General features: G+C 41.6%; 1 protein-coding gene across 1 annotated transcript in view; it reads right to left on the bottom strand.

Annotated features, from left to right (window-relative positions):
• Positions 1 to 2188: 2188 nt before the first annotated feature.
• The window catches only part of trpc3 (transient receptor potential cation channel, subfamily C, member 3), a 51080-nt gene continuing 37731 nt past the window's right edge, over positions 2189 to 15537 (bottom strand). Inside the window, exons 8-13 of the mRNA XM_055927278.1 lie at positions 13247 to 13511; positions 11910 to 12105; positions 10771 to 10980; positions 7557 to 7640; positions 7381 to 7456; positions 2189 to 7052 (exon numbers count right to left, since the gene is read on the bottom strand). Of these exons, the coding sequence (XP_055783253.1) occupies positions 6904 to 7052; positions 7381 to 7456; positions 7557 to 7640; positions 10771 to 10980; positions 11910 to 12105; positions 13247 to 13511 (980 nt within the window). The 3' untranslated portion in view covers positions 2189 to 6903. The remainder of the gene's footprint in view (positions 7053 to 7380; positions 7457 to 7556; positions 7641 to 10770; positions 10981 to 11909; positions 12106 to 13246; positions 13512 to 15537) is intronic.

Raw genomic sequence — 15537 nt, 5'->3', positions numbered from 1 at the left:
GTTAACCAAGTTAAACTCCTGAAACTGTTTCACTTCTTCTTCCTCTTCTTCCCTTGCAAACATTGTCTTTGGATATTGACGTGAAACTACAACCACAGAGTTAAATCTACACCACGTGTCTGCACCACATACTCCCACTACTGGTGTCCCCCAGGGCTCGGTTCTAGGCCCTCTCCTCTTCTCTCTAAACACCAAATCCCTTGGCTCTGTCATTTCCTCACATGGTCTCCCAGGTGGCGACATGCATCTCTGCGTGCCTGGCAGATATCTCAGCTTGGATGTGGGCCCACCACCTCAAGCTCATTCTTGACAAGACGGAGGTGCTCTTTCTCCCGTGGGAAAGCCACCCTGTTCAGAGACCTCTCCATCACAGTTGACAACTCCACGGTGTCCCCCTCCCAGAGTGCAAAGAACCTTGGCATGAACCTTGACAATGCCCTGTCATTCTCTGCAAACACCAAAGCATTGACTCGCTCCTGCAAATTCATGCTCTACAACATCTGTAGAGTACGACGCTACCTCACACAGGAAGCGGCGCAGTTCTTAATCCAGTCTGGACAACTGAAACTCGCTGTTGGCTGACCTCCCCACCAAACCCCTGCAACTTATCCAGAACGCTTCAGCCCGTCTGGTTTTAAACCTTCCCAAGTTCTCCCATGTCGCTCTGTTCCTCCGCACACTCCATTGGCTTCCAGTCGAACCTCGCATCCACTACAAGACCATGGTGCTTACCTACGGAACATCAAGAGAAACTGTCCTGCTCAAACAATACACACCACCCCGAGCACTCCGTTCTGCCACCTCTGGTCTCTTGGCCCTTCCACCCCTATGGGAGGGCAACTCCCGGTCAGCCCAGTCCAAGTACTTCTCTGTCCTGGCACCCCAATGGTGGAACCAGATTCCCCCTGAAGCTAGGACAGCAGAGTCCCTGCCCATCTTCCGAAAACATCTGAAACCCTACCTCTTCAAAGAGTATCTTAAATAATCCCAAAACGTCCCCCTCGCACTCCCTCCTCACCCCGACCAATTTAGTTTGTTTAAAGATTTTGGTGAACAAATAATTGCACTTCAGCCCTTCATAGCTCTGACTTTGCTGATAGCTACTTTATTGAGGATAACTGTACTTACTACAGTATGATTGTGATATGTGGCTGTCCTACCTAGCCATTTTAAGATTAATGCACTAACTGTAAGTCGCTCTGGATAAGAGCGTCTGCTAATGACTAAAATGTAAAAACATAAATGTACAAATATCCTGAAAATACCGCCTAAACAGTTAGAGGGAAGCATCAGTGTTTGCTTTATCTGCAATTGTGACCTAATGCTGCGTTCATAACCAAGTGGGAGGTGGGAATTTACCAGTTAAATCATTATTACCAGTTGAATGCATTGACATGCTTTGAACTGGTTAAGAAACGCAGATTGGCTGCGTAAACTAAAACTACAGATATCATGCTTGTAAAGAAATGATAGTGTTCAAAAACAATTTAATACATAGCTTTTTATAAGTAATGTTTTATAGTTGCATTTAACTGCTGAAAATGCTGTTATCGAGGTCACTTTCTAGGTGAAGTCAGAGGTCAGCATGTGGGAGAAGTGGGCGCTTAGGATGAGGACGAGTTTCCCACTAGTAATTACCAATTGGAGGGCCCTTCAACTGGATTTTTCCCAGTCTTATGTGGTAATATCCTACTTCTCACTTGCTGACAAATGCAGCGTATGTCAGAAATCCTAATCTTCTATAGCGCACTACTGCCCTCTAGCTGAGAAAAACCAGCTGCTACTGGATCTGACTGGTTGCCAGGAACATACCGTATGTAAAGTAAGTGTCTTTATTTTTCCCCTCATGGTGATGCTGTACTACCAGGTATATACTCTATATAATGGCGTTGCTGCCTGATATCTTAGTATTACATTTACTCATGACAAAACATGATCGTAATACATGTATTATGTTGGATTTATATTACACAATGTTTATTTTCTCATAATAACTTGCATTATGTGCCCAAAGAGGAGGAGAGTGTATTTTCACTCCTAAGGTTGTCCTTTTATATAATGCTAATGTTCCCGAGACTCTCTATGGAGTACTTGTCTGGTCTCAAATCTGGGGTTTGCTACTTAATACCTTGGTCTTACATTTACTCAAAACATGATTGTTATACAACAAAATCAATCCAACTCTGCATTTTTCCAAAGGCATTTTATATAGAAAACATGTTAAAAATATGCATCACCATATAGTTTATAGATCATCTCATTGTACAATTATGTAATTATAGCCATCAAAATAAAATCATATATATGGGTATATGAAAATACATAGCTTAAATGTGAAGAATATCCTACTGTAACAAAAACATTGATGTAAGCTTGTCCCCAAGAAATAGTTGGTACATCTATCCAAAATTAGTGGAGAGGTCTCTGATAATATTACATATTGTGTTATGAGATATATTGTATGAGGTTTTCCATTGCTTATGTCAAGCCTTTTTTATAACACAGCAGCTATCGATTTTCATATGTTTACAAACATTCGCTTTCAACTATTTCTGTTCTACTCAAAAATAGATCATTAAAAAGAGAAAATTCAACCATGACTGAAATGTTACAGTTATTGAGCTAGAATAAACTTTATTTACAGTGTCTAAGAACATCCTATGGAAAGACTTCCTATGAAATACAATATATAATCAAATGCATGTTTCTGTTCCCTAGTATAATTACAATATAGATATCAGACGAAAGGAATGGTATATCCTGCATAGATCATTAAGGAAATCTAAAGCTCTTTATTATACCAATAAATGCTTAAGTGTAAACCAAATCTGGTCCCGAAGAGGCAATTTTCCACTTTCTATCCACAATTTCACATCAGGGCTACACAGAGAAAATAGGTTTACCCACACAAGCACCTATCAATGAGTTGGCAATGTATTGGACATAGCCTTGTATGGTGCATTTGGCATAAATGCAGTATGAGTCACTTAAAAGGAATGATGAACCACAAAAGTATGTGTTAAATCATAGAATATAAGAATGTGTTATATAGAATTCATCACATTTGACCTGAGAGGAATGCTTAACCAAGTCCCATCTAGGATGGAATGACAACTACTGTATATCATAACTCTTTGATAACGTTACATGATCTTTGATAATGTTAGATTTACTTAGTTCTTAACGATCTATTACAAATGCTTACATTGAGTTCAGGTACATTGTTGTACTTTTTTGAAAGGGTATGCTCTCATTACACACCTAAAACAGTACCTAGTAGGGATAGTATGCAATGACAACACTGTGGTTGTTGCCATAAGCATTTCTGAATCTTAATGTACAGCTTATGAAAGTGTTGCAGGCTTTATGTTATGTCCAATGCCTCCATCTTGGCACTCCCCCACCATTGTAACAAATATTTTGGAAGGTATAGAAATGTATTTATTAATGTCTACATTTGTTTTTGCCACGTTTATTCTTAATGCATGCTTTCAAATTATATGTGAGCTAAAAATAAATATACAAATAAATATAATTTTTTGAAAGTTTGAAATGTTACTGTCCCCACTACAACAAAACAAGACTTAAATACATGTAATTTTGTCCTTGAAACATTTAATTGAAATACTGTAGAATTCCATTCATTCCTATGGAGGACTGCTCCTACTAGGGAGTACCAATATGACTGAACGGTGGCTTCAAAGTCTCTTATCAGCAATCCAGAGTTTATATACTGTGTATTCGGAAAGTTTTCAGATCTCGACTTTTTCCTCATTTTGTTACGTTACAGCCTTATTCTAAAATGGATGAAACAGTTCCCCTCATCAATCTACACACAATAATGACAAAGCAAAAACATGTTTTTAGAAATTTGAGCAAAAAAACTGAAATATAACATTTACGTAAGTATTCAGAGCCTTTGCTGAAGCACCTTTGGCAGCGATTACAGCCTCATGTCTTGTTTGGTACGACGCTACAAGCTTGGCACACCTATATTTGGGGAGTTTCTCCCATTATCCTCTGGAGATCATCTCAAGCTCTGTCAGGTTGGATGGGGAGCGTCGCTGAACAGCCGTTTTCAGGTCTCCCTAGAGATGTTCGATCGGGTTCAAGTCCCGGCTCTGGCTGGGCCACTCAAGGACATTCAGAGACCTGTCCTGAAGCCACTCCTCCGTTGTTTTGGCTGTGTGCTTAGGGCCATTGTCATTGTCTGAGATCCTGAGCACTCTGGAGCAGGTTTTCATCAAGGATCTCTCTGTACTTTGCTCCATTCATCTTTCCTTCGAGCCTGCCTAGTCTCCCAGTCCCTGCCGCTGAAAAACATCCCCACAGCATGATGCTGCCACCACCATGCTTCACCGTAGGGATGGTGCCAGGTTTCCTCCAGACGTGACACTTGGCAGTCAGGCCAAAGTGCTCAATCTTGGTTTCATCAGGCCAGAGAATCTTGTTTCTCATGGTCTGAGAGTCTTTAGGTGCCTTTTGACAAACACCAAGCAGGCTGTCAGATGCCTTTTACTGAGGAGTGGATTCTGTCTGGCCACTCTACCATTAAGGCCTGATTGGTGGAGTGCTGCAGAAATGGTTGTCCTTCTAGAAGGTTCTCCCATCTCCACAGAGGAACCCATCGAGTTCTTGGTCATGTCCCTCACGATGGCCCTCCAATCAAGTTGTAGAAACATACCATGAATGCTCAATGGAAACAGGATGCACCTGAGCTCAATGTCGAGTCTCATAGCAAAGGGTGTGAATACTTACAGTACCAGTCAAAAGTTTGGACACCTACTTATTCCAGCATTTTTTCTTTTGTTACTATTTTCTACATTGTAGAATTATGGTGAAGACATTAAAACTATCAAATAACACATATGCAATCATGTAGGTACCAAAAAATTGTTGACAGCTTAGTAGCCACCCTTTGCCTTGATGACAGCTTTGCACACTCTTGGCATTCTCTCAATCAGCTTCATGATGTAGTCACATGGAATGCATTTCAATTAACAGATGTACCTTGTAAAAAGTCAATTTGTGGAAATTCTTTCTTAATGCATTTGAGCCAATCAGTTGTGTTGTGAAAAGATAGGGGTGGTATACAGAAGATAGCCCTATTTGGTAAAAGACCAAGTCCATATTAAAGCAAGAACAGCTCAAATAAGCAAAGAGAAATGGCAGTCCATTACTTTAAGACATGAAGGTAAGTTAATGCGGAAACTTTAAAGAACTTTGAAAGTTTCTTCAAGTGCAGTCGCAAAAACCATCAAGCACTATGATGAAACTGGCTCTCACGAGGACCGCCAGGAAAAGAAGACCCAGAGTTACCTCTGCTGCAGAGGACAAACTAATTAGATTTAACTGCACCTCCGATTGCAGCCCAAATAAATGCTTCAGAGTTCAAGTAACAGACACATCTCAACAGCTGGTTTGCGCTTAGTGGGACTATCATTTGTTTTTCAACAGGACAATGGCCCAACACACCTCCAGAATGTGTAAGGGCTATTTGACCAAGAAGGATAGTGATGGAGTCCTGCATCAGATGACCTGGCCTCCACATTCACCCAACCTCAACCCATTAGAGATGGTTTGGGATGAGTTAAACTGCAGGGTGAAGGAAAAGCAGACAAGTGCTCAGCATATGGGAACTCCTTCAAGACTGTTGGAAAAGCATTCCAGGTGAAGCTGGTTGAGAGAATGACAAGAGTGTGCAAAGCTGTCATCAAGGCAAAGGGTGGCTACTTTGAAATATCTCAAATATAAAATATTGTTTACAACATGATTCCATATGTGTTATTTCATAGTTTTGATGTCTTCACTATTATTCTACAATGTAGAACATAGTCAAAATGAAGAAAAACCCTTGAATGAGCAAGTTTGTCCATACTTTTAACTGGTACTGTATGTAAAAATACATTTTTGCAGAAATCAAAAAACCTGTTTTTACTTTGTCATTATGTGGTATTGTTTGTAGATTGATGACGGGTTTTGTCAAACGATTCCAGCAATTTTAGAATAAGGCTGTAACGTAAGAACATTTGGAAAATGTCAAGGGGTCTGAATACTTTACAAATGTCCTGTAGATCATTGGTTATCCCCCTGTACTGTTTACTGTATTCTGATGTACACTTTCCAGGACCTCGGCTGGACACAACTTTAAAACACGCAATGTAAGAACCCCAAAATAGCCATAGCAATTCGAGCAACAAGAACAGTGTTTACGTAGAAAATAAAAGGTGCTTTGCAACTAGGTGGATTTCAGGAACAAACATAATAATGACATTAATCAATGACTGATTATCTTATGAGAGAATTTGAGGAAATATTGTCAAATAATCCTACTGTTTGGTTATAAATCTATAACGAGAGAAAAACATAAAACCAGTACTAAACAACCATTGTCTAAAGTATGTCTTATGAAAGAGATGTCACAATTTTTTTACTTAAAAGATGTTAATAAGTAATGATATATAAATATCTATAACAGTAACACCATTTTTGTCTTAATGTAAAATAGTGGCTCTGGGGTAAAGTTTCATTTGGGTACAGATCTAGGATCAGCTTCCCCTCTCGCAATCCTAATCTTAACCATTAGTGGGGAAATGCTTAACTGACCCAAGATCAGTCTAAGGGCAACTTCTCCGAACACCAAAATAGTGAGGCAACAATCATTTTTGCTGTTGCCTTTACTTGTGCTGTTCTTGTCTGTTAACCAACAGTTTTGCATGAAGTTAGTTTTCAGGGCTTGTAAGTAAGCATTTCACTGTAAGGTTGTATTCGGCGCATGTGACATACACTTTGATTTGCAAAGAGAAGACTTTTACAAAACAACCTGGCCAGGGGGTGCTGTGGAGTATGTGGAGAAATGCTGGGACATTGGCTGCTTGGTTGTACTGTGAGGTGGCGGTGGGGTCACTCGTAGAAGCGTGTTGTAGGGCCTAGCTTCAGTTTCTCACTCAGTTTCTGGATAAGAAAGGACAGCTCCTCTGTAGCCCGAGACTTGTCTTCCAGGAGTTCGTACCGTAGACTGGAGATGTCCTGCTTGATTTCTTTCAGCTCACCTGCAAAGTAATATGTAGAGAAATAATGCAATTTCTGTTCAAGTGGTTTGTATTGAAGAATTCAGTTTAAGTGTTCTCAAATGCAATATTCACTGCATGACAATGTTGAACTGATCTACTCTCCATAATCTTTTTAAGTGCACAATACAGTTAGCACGGTTTATTTGGCTTCAAACGCCAATGAGAACCCTGTGGAATTTGACCAGTATGCAGACCTCTTCCTACCCCTGAGAATTGTTTATTATTGGCATTGTGTAACACTGCAACAGATTCTCAAAGACAATTTCAGATGGGGTACTTCAGAGTAAAAGTTAAGATGCAAGATTACCTTCATTGACCTCGTCATTTTCTTTGTCCACTTGTGCTTTCAACACGTAGCGTTTTATGAGTCTTTTCATGATTTGCTGCAACAAGAAAGGAAAATGTCAAATGGAGGCCTATATGCTATTATGTTAATGTGACATTTTAGCTAAACATGATATTTTAGACTGACGGAGAGGTCACCTGATAGCGAGTGGGTTGGTTCAGGATGCTGTTAAAACTGTGGGACTCTGCAATGCGCAGGTTGGACTGGGTGAAGAGATTGAGCTGCAAACACAGACATGCACAAACACATTTGGATATTTTATCTGCATACTCAATCAACCGTTATGAAAATAATGACCAATGATTAACGAGTCTTTTTGTTTGATCAACTTTATGTTTAGTTTTGTCAATTTTATTTTTCAGATGGGGGGTTAGAGATACAAAAACAATAAAATAAATGCATATAAAGAAACCCAACCGATTCCCCACTCAAACCCCATCCACCTGCCTGCAACCTCACTAGCTTTCTAGCCAGCCACCCAGATACCTAGGTGCGGGCAGCCAGATAACTAGGTCCAATATATTTGTCAAGGCCTCAATTGTTCCTTGACTAGCACCATTCATTCTCGCTGTTGATAAATCTACTGCTATAACTTATAATAGTAACTGTATCCACTGTTTTACATGGGAGAGAGTGAGGTTGCCATCTTAGAGTTTACATTTTTATTGCAGCAGTACCCGCAAAACACCAGTCTCAACGTCAACCGTGAAGAGGCGACTCTGGGATGCGGAACTTCTAGGCAGAGTTCCTCTGTCCAGTGTCCGTTCTTTTGCCCATCTTTATAGGCCAGTCTGAGATATGGCTTTTTCTTTGCAACTCTGCCTAGAAGGCCAGCATCCCGGAGTCACCTCTTCACTGTTGACGTTGAGACTGTTTTGGGGGTGCTATTGATTGAAGCTGCCAGTTGAGGACTTGTGAGGCGTCTGTCTCAAACTAGACACTCATGTACTTGTCCTTTTGCTCAGTTATGCAACAGGGCCTCGCATTCCTCTTTCTATTCTGGTTAGAGCCAGTTTGCGCTGTTCTGTGACGGAAGTAGTACACAGATTTGTATGAGATCTTCAGTTTCTAGGCAATTAATCGCATGGAATAGCCTTCATTTCTCAGAAAAAGAATAGACTGACGAGTTTGAGAAGAAAGTACCTTGTTTCTGGCCATTTTGAGCCTGTAATCGAACCCACAAATGCTGATGCTCCAGACACTCAACTAGTCTAAAGAAGGCCGGTTTTATTGCTTCTTTAAATCAGAACAGTTTTCAGCTGTGCTATCATTGCAAAAGGGTTTTCTAATGATCAATTAGCCTTTTAAATGATAAACTTGGATTAGCTAACACAACGTGCCATTGGAACACAGGAGTGATGGTTGCTGATAATGGGCCTCTGTACGCCTATAGATATTCCATTAAAAATCTGCCGTTTCCAGCTACAATAGCCATTTATAACTTTAACATTGTCTACACTGTATTTCGGATCAATTGTATGTTATTTTAATGGACAAAATTTTATTTTCTCTTAACATGTATGTTGTGGTAAAGTTATTTTAAAAAATCTAACACAGCGGTTGCATTAAGAACCAGTGTATCTTTCATTTGCCATACAACAAGTATTTTTATGTAAAGTTTATGAGTTCTTTGGTCAGATTAGGTGAGTGTCCAAAATATCTCCGGACATTCTGGGGAAATGTTGCTACGTATTCACAATGTATAACCACGATTTGCAGCTCTAAATATGCACATTTTCGAACAAAACATAAATGTATTGTATAACATCATGTTATAAGACTGTCATCTGATGAAGTTGTTTCTTGGTTAGTGACTAATTTTATCTCTATTTTGTCAGTTTTGTGAAAGCTACCTATGCGGTGGAAACATGGTGAAAATATGCGGTTGTGTGTTTGGCTATTGTGGTTAGCTAATAGAAATACATAGTGTTATCGCTGTAAAACATTTTAAAAATCGGAAATGATGGCTGGATTCACAAGATGTTTATCTTTCATTTGCTGTATTGGACTTGTGATTTCATGAAAAATATATGATATCCCTGTCCCGTTAGGCTAGGCTATGCTAGTCAGCTTTTTTGATGAGGAGGATCCCGGATCCGGGAGGGTGATGAAGTAGAGGTTACAACGAACAAAACAATAAACCGACAAACAAACGGAACAGTCCCGTATAGTGAACACAAACACAGGAACAGGAACAATCACCCACAACCCACAATACAAAACAGGCTACCTAAATATGGCTCCCAATCAGAGACAACGACTAACACCTGCCTCTGATTGAGAACCATATCAGGCCAAACACATAGAAACAGACAAACTAGACATACAACATAGAATGCCCACTCATATTACAACCTGACCAAACAAAACATAGAAACATAACGCAAACTATGCTCAGGGCGTGACAGTGACATCACAGCAGCAACATGTGTGACCTGTTGTCACAAGATAAGGGCAACCAGTGAAGAACAAACACCATTGTAAATACAATCCATGTTTATGTTTATTTATTTTCCCTTTTGTACTTTAATTATTTGCACACCCTTACAACACAGTATACAGTATAGCCATAATATGACATTTGAAATGTCTCTTCCTTTTTTACCTTTGTGAGTGTAATGTTTACTGTTCATTTTTTAAATTGTTTATTTCACTTTCATTTATGATCTATTTCACGTGCATTGGCAATGTAAATACATTTCCAGTCCAATAGAGCCCATTGAATTGAGAGAGAGAGACCGAGAGAGAGCTTGAGAAAGAGAGAGACCCTAGCCACATATGAATCTTGATACTATTATTGTGTGCCATGTGGGGCCTGCTGATTGAACAGATGATATCCTCCAAGGATTATATTAGAGACAGGCATCAAACCTGTCTTAAAGGGGATTTCAACACTCCATACATATAAATTGGATGTTATCTTTTATGAGGGCTTGGATAATATTCCATGTTCTTTTACTAGACTAGTACTCCAGACTCCAATGCATACAAGAGCCTTCTCTTTAGGCGGATAGCGTTCATATTTATTTGCAATTTAAATATAGCGAGCCACAGGCACAATGCAAAAGCCATTGATCCTCTCCAGGGTCATTAAGAGGTGAGTGCAAATGATGACCATCCAGAGTCAGTACTGAGAAATCATGCAAGAATATACATTACATAATGTACAAATCATAACCCCCATAAACAGATCGCCGCATAAAATGTTGTGTCCAGCTGGAACGAACTTGTGTATTTTTATAATCAAAACAATGCAGAGAGAGAGAGATGAATGAATGGACAAATGAATCAATAGATGATTTGATGAATGAATGAATCCATCCACTCATAAATACACCTATCTATCCATACCCTGGACTTCGAACTGTCCATTCCCAGCTCTACGTCCTTCTTCAGGCTTCGTCGTCGGCAATGCAGCATGCCAACTATCCACCTGATGAGGTGGTAGAAGGACTTGGGAGTTGGAACGATGCTGAAGGGAGGAGGCAGCGTCTTGCCGTTGTCAAAGTAGGACAGCCACAGTTTGGAGCGCGCAAACTTCCACTCCACGTCCGCGTCATCCTGAGAGATAAGTAGAGTTATTTCATTCTCTGAGTAAACACCCCCTGGAAGTCGAGAGATTGACATAGTGAGACTAGCTCAGTAACTGTTACAAACACCATTATCCGAAACCTGTTTGAACTAATGGTAACCTGTTCACTTCTGTCTTGCTCATGGGATGTTATGAATTTATTGTAATGTTTTTAAAATTGTATAACTGCCTTAATTTTGCCGGACGCCAGAAAGAGTAGCTGCTGGCTGGGGATCCATAATAAATACAAATCCAAATACTTCATTTGCTGTTGGCCTAATCTGAGACAACACTATTAGCCTAATACTGCCATCAAAAAGTCCCAAGTTATTGTTGTCTCTGATAGGAAATTACAGCAGAGGCCTCATGTCACTTCTTGTATCTTGTGTTGCGGATTACCAAAGGAAATTCCCACAATACATAACATGGATCATCTCCAAATAATTGATTAAAGCAATAATATATGAGGGGGTGTGATTCATTGTGGCTTTAGCACGGCTGTACTGCGGTCATATGAGGCAAGTAGGAAATAGCAAAAAATATTCCCATAACACATAACAAGGATAATCTTGAAATGATTGATTTCAGAGCTATTCATAGCAGAGCCCCTGATGTTTCGCAATTAGAGACAGCAGAGTATAGTTGCTTAGGGCATACTGTGCTACATACAGCATTATATAAAAACCACAGCAACAACAAACAGATTACCCCAAAATACACTATCCCTATAATTCTAACCAAATGAAATGGCGGGGTGTACAGATGCCACTGATTCCTCCCCAGGGTGAAGTTTTCCCCTGGGTATAGATCTAGGATCTGCTTCCCGTTCCCCAATCGTAACCATTATTGGGGGAAATGCTAAACTGACCCAAGATCAGTGTCTAGGTTGGGGTAACTTCACCCCACACAAGTAACTCACCTCGATCTCTTGATAGGAGCTGTTGATCATGGCGATAAGCATGTTGAGCAACACCACCACCATGGTCACGTTGTAGATTCCGTAGAGCACGTAGCCGATGTTCTCAATGAACTTGTGGTTGTATTTGAGCACCACGGAGGACACCTCTGACAGCCCAAATATAGACCAGAACAGAGTCTTGAAGCTCTCCTCCACCCTGTGATGACAAGGAAGGAAGGAAGGGGATTGTCACAGGACAGGCTGATTAGTTGTAGCGGTTTCTAATTTGTGGCTGTGCCCTAGTGAGACCACAAACTACATTTGGCTTAGGCCCAAAGTGACAGGCGATAACAGAGTGCTACTTTTAAAAAAGTGATGTGATTAAGAAGTCACTTCCTGTGTAGCCTAACTTCTAAGGGCAGACATGTAGCTATATGATGTATGAGGAATGAACCAAATATCTTAGCATGTTTTGCTTAATACTATCCTGGTATATAGTCTTCTGGTTGTCAAAGTGACTTTGAAGAAAATTAACAATAAGATTGAAGGATAGCTTCATGGGAATTGTTGCATTGAAATTATTTTTATTTTCAGGTGATGTCACTGTATTTGATATTTTGTGTTATATGAATTCCACAGATGTCCTTGGTAAGGGCAGAAATGACCATTGGGACTCTTGGCAATGTTAAATAAGTGTGTGATCCATTTATGCCATGCCAGCTTGGCTAATAAAATACAATATGGACACCGAGACAATTGAGGAAAACAATAAACCATAACAATGGAAAGGATTTCATTTTCTCACTTTGGAAAGAGTAACCTTGGAGGGAATCCAGTCCAGTGTGAAATGAGTTATTTTTTCTGAGCTGCCACAATTCCGTTTTGAGGCACTCTTAGAAAGGGAGACCAAGGTGGGCCCTTTTCTACTTCATACTGCACTACACTGACTGAGTCGATAGACTGAATGAGCTGGCGCTTCTTGATTGGACTCAATAGAGGAAGAAAAGAGCTCTCGACATGAATGGAGAGCGCATTTGTCGATGTTTAAATGTTTTATGAAGGTTCATGGCAGTAGATAGGTTCTTACTTGATAAATGTGTATCAAACTTATTCTCTAGTCTCATATTTTAGGAGTGTATTCATTTCAGGGCCTTTGGGGACAAAACAGTAAGGTTGAATGTATACAAAGCCTCCCTACTAACTGTGTACGAAGCAGTTCCTGTCACTGACTCCAGAGCTCATCAATTAACGTTCTCTTACACAAGTTGACCGAGACTGTCCCCATAAGTGTCTCCCCATACGTCTGTTCAAGTAAGTGTCCTCATAAAGTGGTCACAGTGTCTGCTATAATCACTCACGTGGTGAATGCCGGGTTGACCTTGGCACCCAAGTAGTAAGAATAGAGGATAAACATGCCAATCATGAACGCCAGGAAGACCATGATGAACAGGACCATGAACTTGAAGATGTCTTTGACAGTGCGGCCCAGGGAGATTTGGAGCGGTCCGAAGCTCTCGTTAGCCGGCAGGATGTAAGCGATGCGTGTGAAGCTCAGCACCACGGCTATGGCGTATAGTCCTTCTGAGATCAGCTGGGGGTCTGACGGCAGCCATTTGTCCCTCGCTACGTGGAGGAAGGGGTAACAGTCAGTTGTTTTCTTATCACTCATAGCAACTTGTACAATGTGTTTAATGCATGGCGCAATAGGATTGTTCGACACAATGGTTGGGTTAGACTTTGTTTTACAGACTCACTAGGTCGTTGCAGGCTTTGAAATAACGCAGCAAATGGTAATTACATAATAATTCCCCTAAAATTTGTATTTTGTTTCTTTGGAATGCATCAACACAAGCACCAATAAACCTAATTTCTCAGTAAATATCAGGTCAAGCAAAATGAAACAGGACTATAAAATAAAGCGCTTGTCACACCCTGATCTGTTTCACCTGTCTTGTGCTTGTCTCCACCCCCACCAGGTGTCTCCCATTTTCTCCCCTTGATCCCCTGTGTATTTATACCTGCGTTTTCTGTTTGTCTGTTGCCAGTTCGTCTTGTCAAGTTGTGCCAGCGTCTTTCTCCAGTTACGACCTGTTTTGCCTGTCCTGACCCTGCCAGCCGTCTACTTCTGCCAACTGCTACCAGGATTACAAACCCCTGCCTGTCCTGGACCTGCCTTTGCCTGCCCCTGGGACTTGAACCATCTACCTCACGTATCTGCATCTGGGTCTCATCCTGAGTCATGATAGTACAAACTGGCCATGACTGACCCACCAGACTCGGACCAGCTCTGCAAAACTGTTTCCTCACAAGGAGCCACCATTGGAAGACACAAGGAGTTACTACATAACCTTATGGAAGGATTCCACACCATGGAAAACCATGACCATGCCATCAGTGCATTGTTGGAACAATTCAGCGGACTATCTACTAGGCAGCAAGCCACAACGAAAACCTCCCAGACTCTCAGTAACCCCGCTCCCCGGGGTGCATCTCCCCTGGCTTCCCGAGAACCCCACTTACCTCCTCCAGAGCGCTACGCTGGTGATGCTCCCTCATTTTCGAGCTGCAGCCCTCTTTGTTTCCGTCGGACCGTTCAAAGATAGCGTCTCTTATAACGCTGAGATAATTTTTGCTTTAGTCTGGAGGATTGTGGCGGAAGTAAGGAAGGTGTTCGATTCTCTGTCAGGTAGAGAGGCGGCTTGGAAGCTACTTCAACTGTGTCAAGACTCCCGTAGTGTGGCAGACTACGCAGTAGCTGCCGAGAGCTGCCGAGAGTGCCTGGAACCCGGAATCCCTGTTCGACACGTTCCTTCATGGATTTTCAGAGGGAATTAAGGATGAGCTCGCAGCCCGGGAGCTGCCCTTGGACCTCGACAATCTCATAGCCTTGACCATAAGGACATTAGTGCTGACCGGATGTTTTTGGATTTCAAGCATCGGTTCACTACAGCCCCCATCTTAATCCATCCAGACCCGTCCCATCAGTTCGTGGTGGAGGTTGACTGCGCTTTCCTTTCCTATCGTCTTAATCTCGCGGAGAGGAACTATGACGTTGATCACCGGTCAAGATGGCGCAGGAGGAATGGTGACGGAGACACTGACTAGAAGGGGCAGAACGTCCATTCCTAGTTTGGACCGACCATACGAATCTGGAATTTCTCCACACCGCCAAGCGCCTCACCTCAAGGCAGGCTCGTTGGGCTCTGTTGTTCACTCGTTTCAATTTCACCATCTCCTACCGCCCTGGGTCCAAGAAGGTGAAGCCTGACGACCTCTCTTGCTTGCACAGCTCCGCAGCTACACTGTCTGACCCAGAGACAATCCTCCCCACCTCCTGTCTAGCAGCGACACTAGTCTGGGGGGGGTGGGGGATAGGTTTTTTTTGGATAGGTTTTCCAAAGATACCCATTTCATCCCCCTTTCCCAAGTTACCCTCAGCCAAGGAGACGGCCCAACTCATAGTACAGTACATCTTCCGAATTCATGGACTTCCCGTCAACATAGTCTCTGATCGTGGTCTTCGGTTCTCATCCTGATTCTGGAAAGCGATCAGCACCCTCATTGGGTCGTCGGCCAGCCTGTCCTCCGGGTTTCATCCTCAATCTAACGGCCATTCGGATTGTGCCAATCAGGACCTGGAGATGACTCT

Source organism: Salvelinus fontinalis, chromosome 6 (assembly GCF_029448725.1).
Source record: "Salvelinus fontinalis isolate EN_2023a chromosome 6, ASM2944872v1, whole genome shotgun sequence".
In the NCBI taxonomy this organism is placed as follows: domain Eukaryota; kingdom Metazoa; phylum Chordata; class Actinopteri; order Salmoniformes; family Salmonidae; genus Salvelinus; species Salvelinus fontinalis.
The sequence above is the reverse complement of the archived record's forward strand: the minus strand, read 5'-3'. Positions and strand labels throughout refer to the sequence as shown.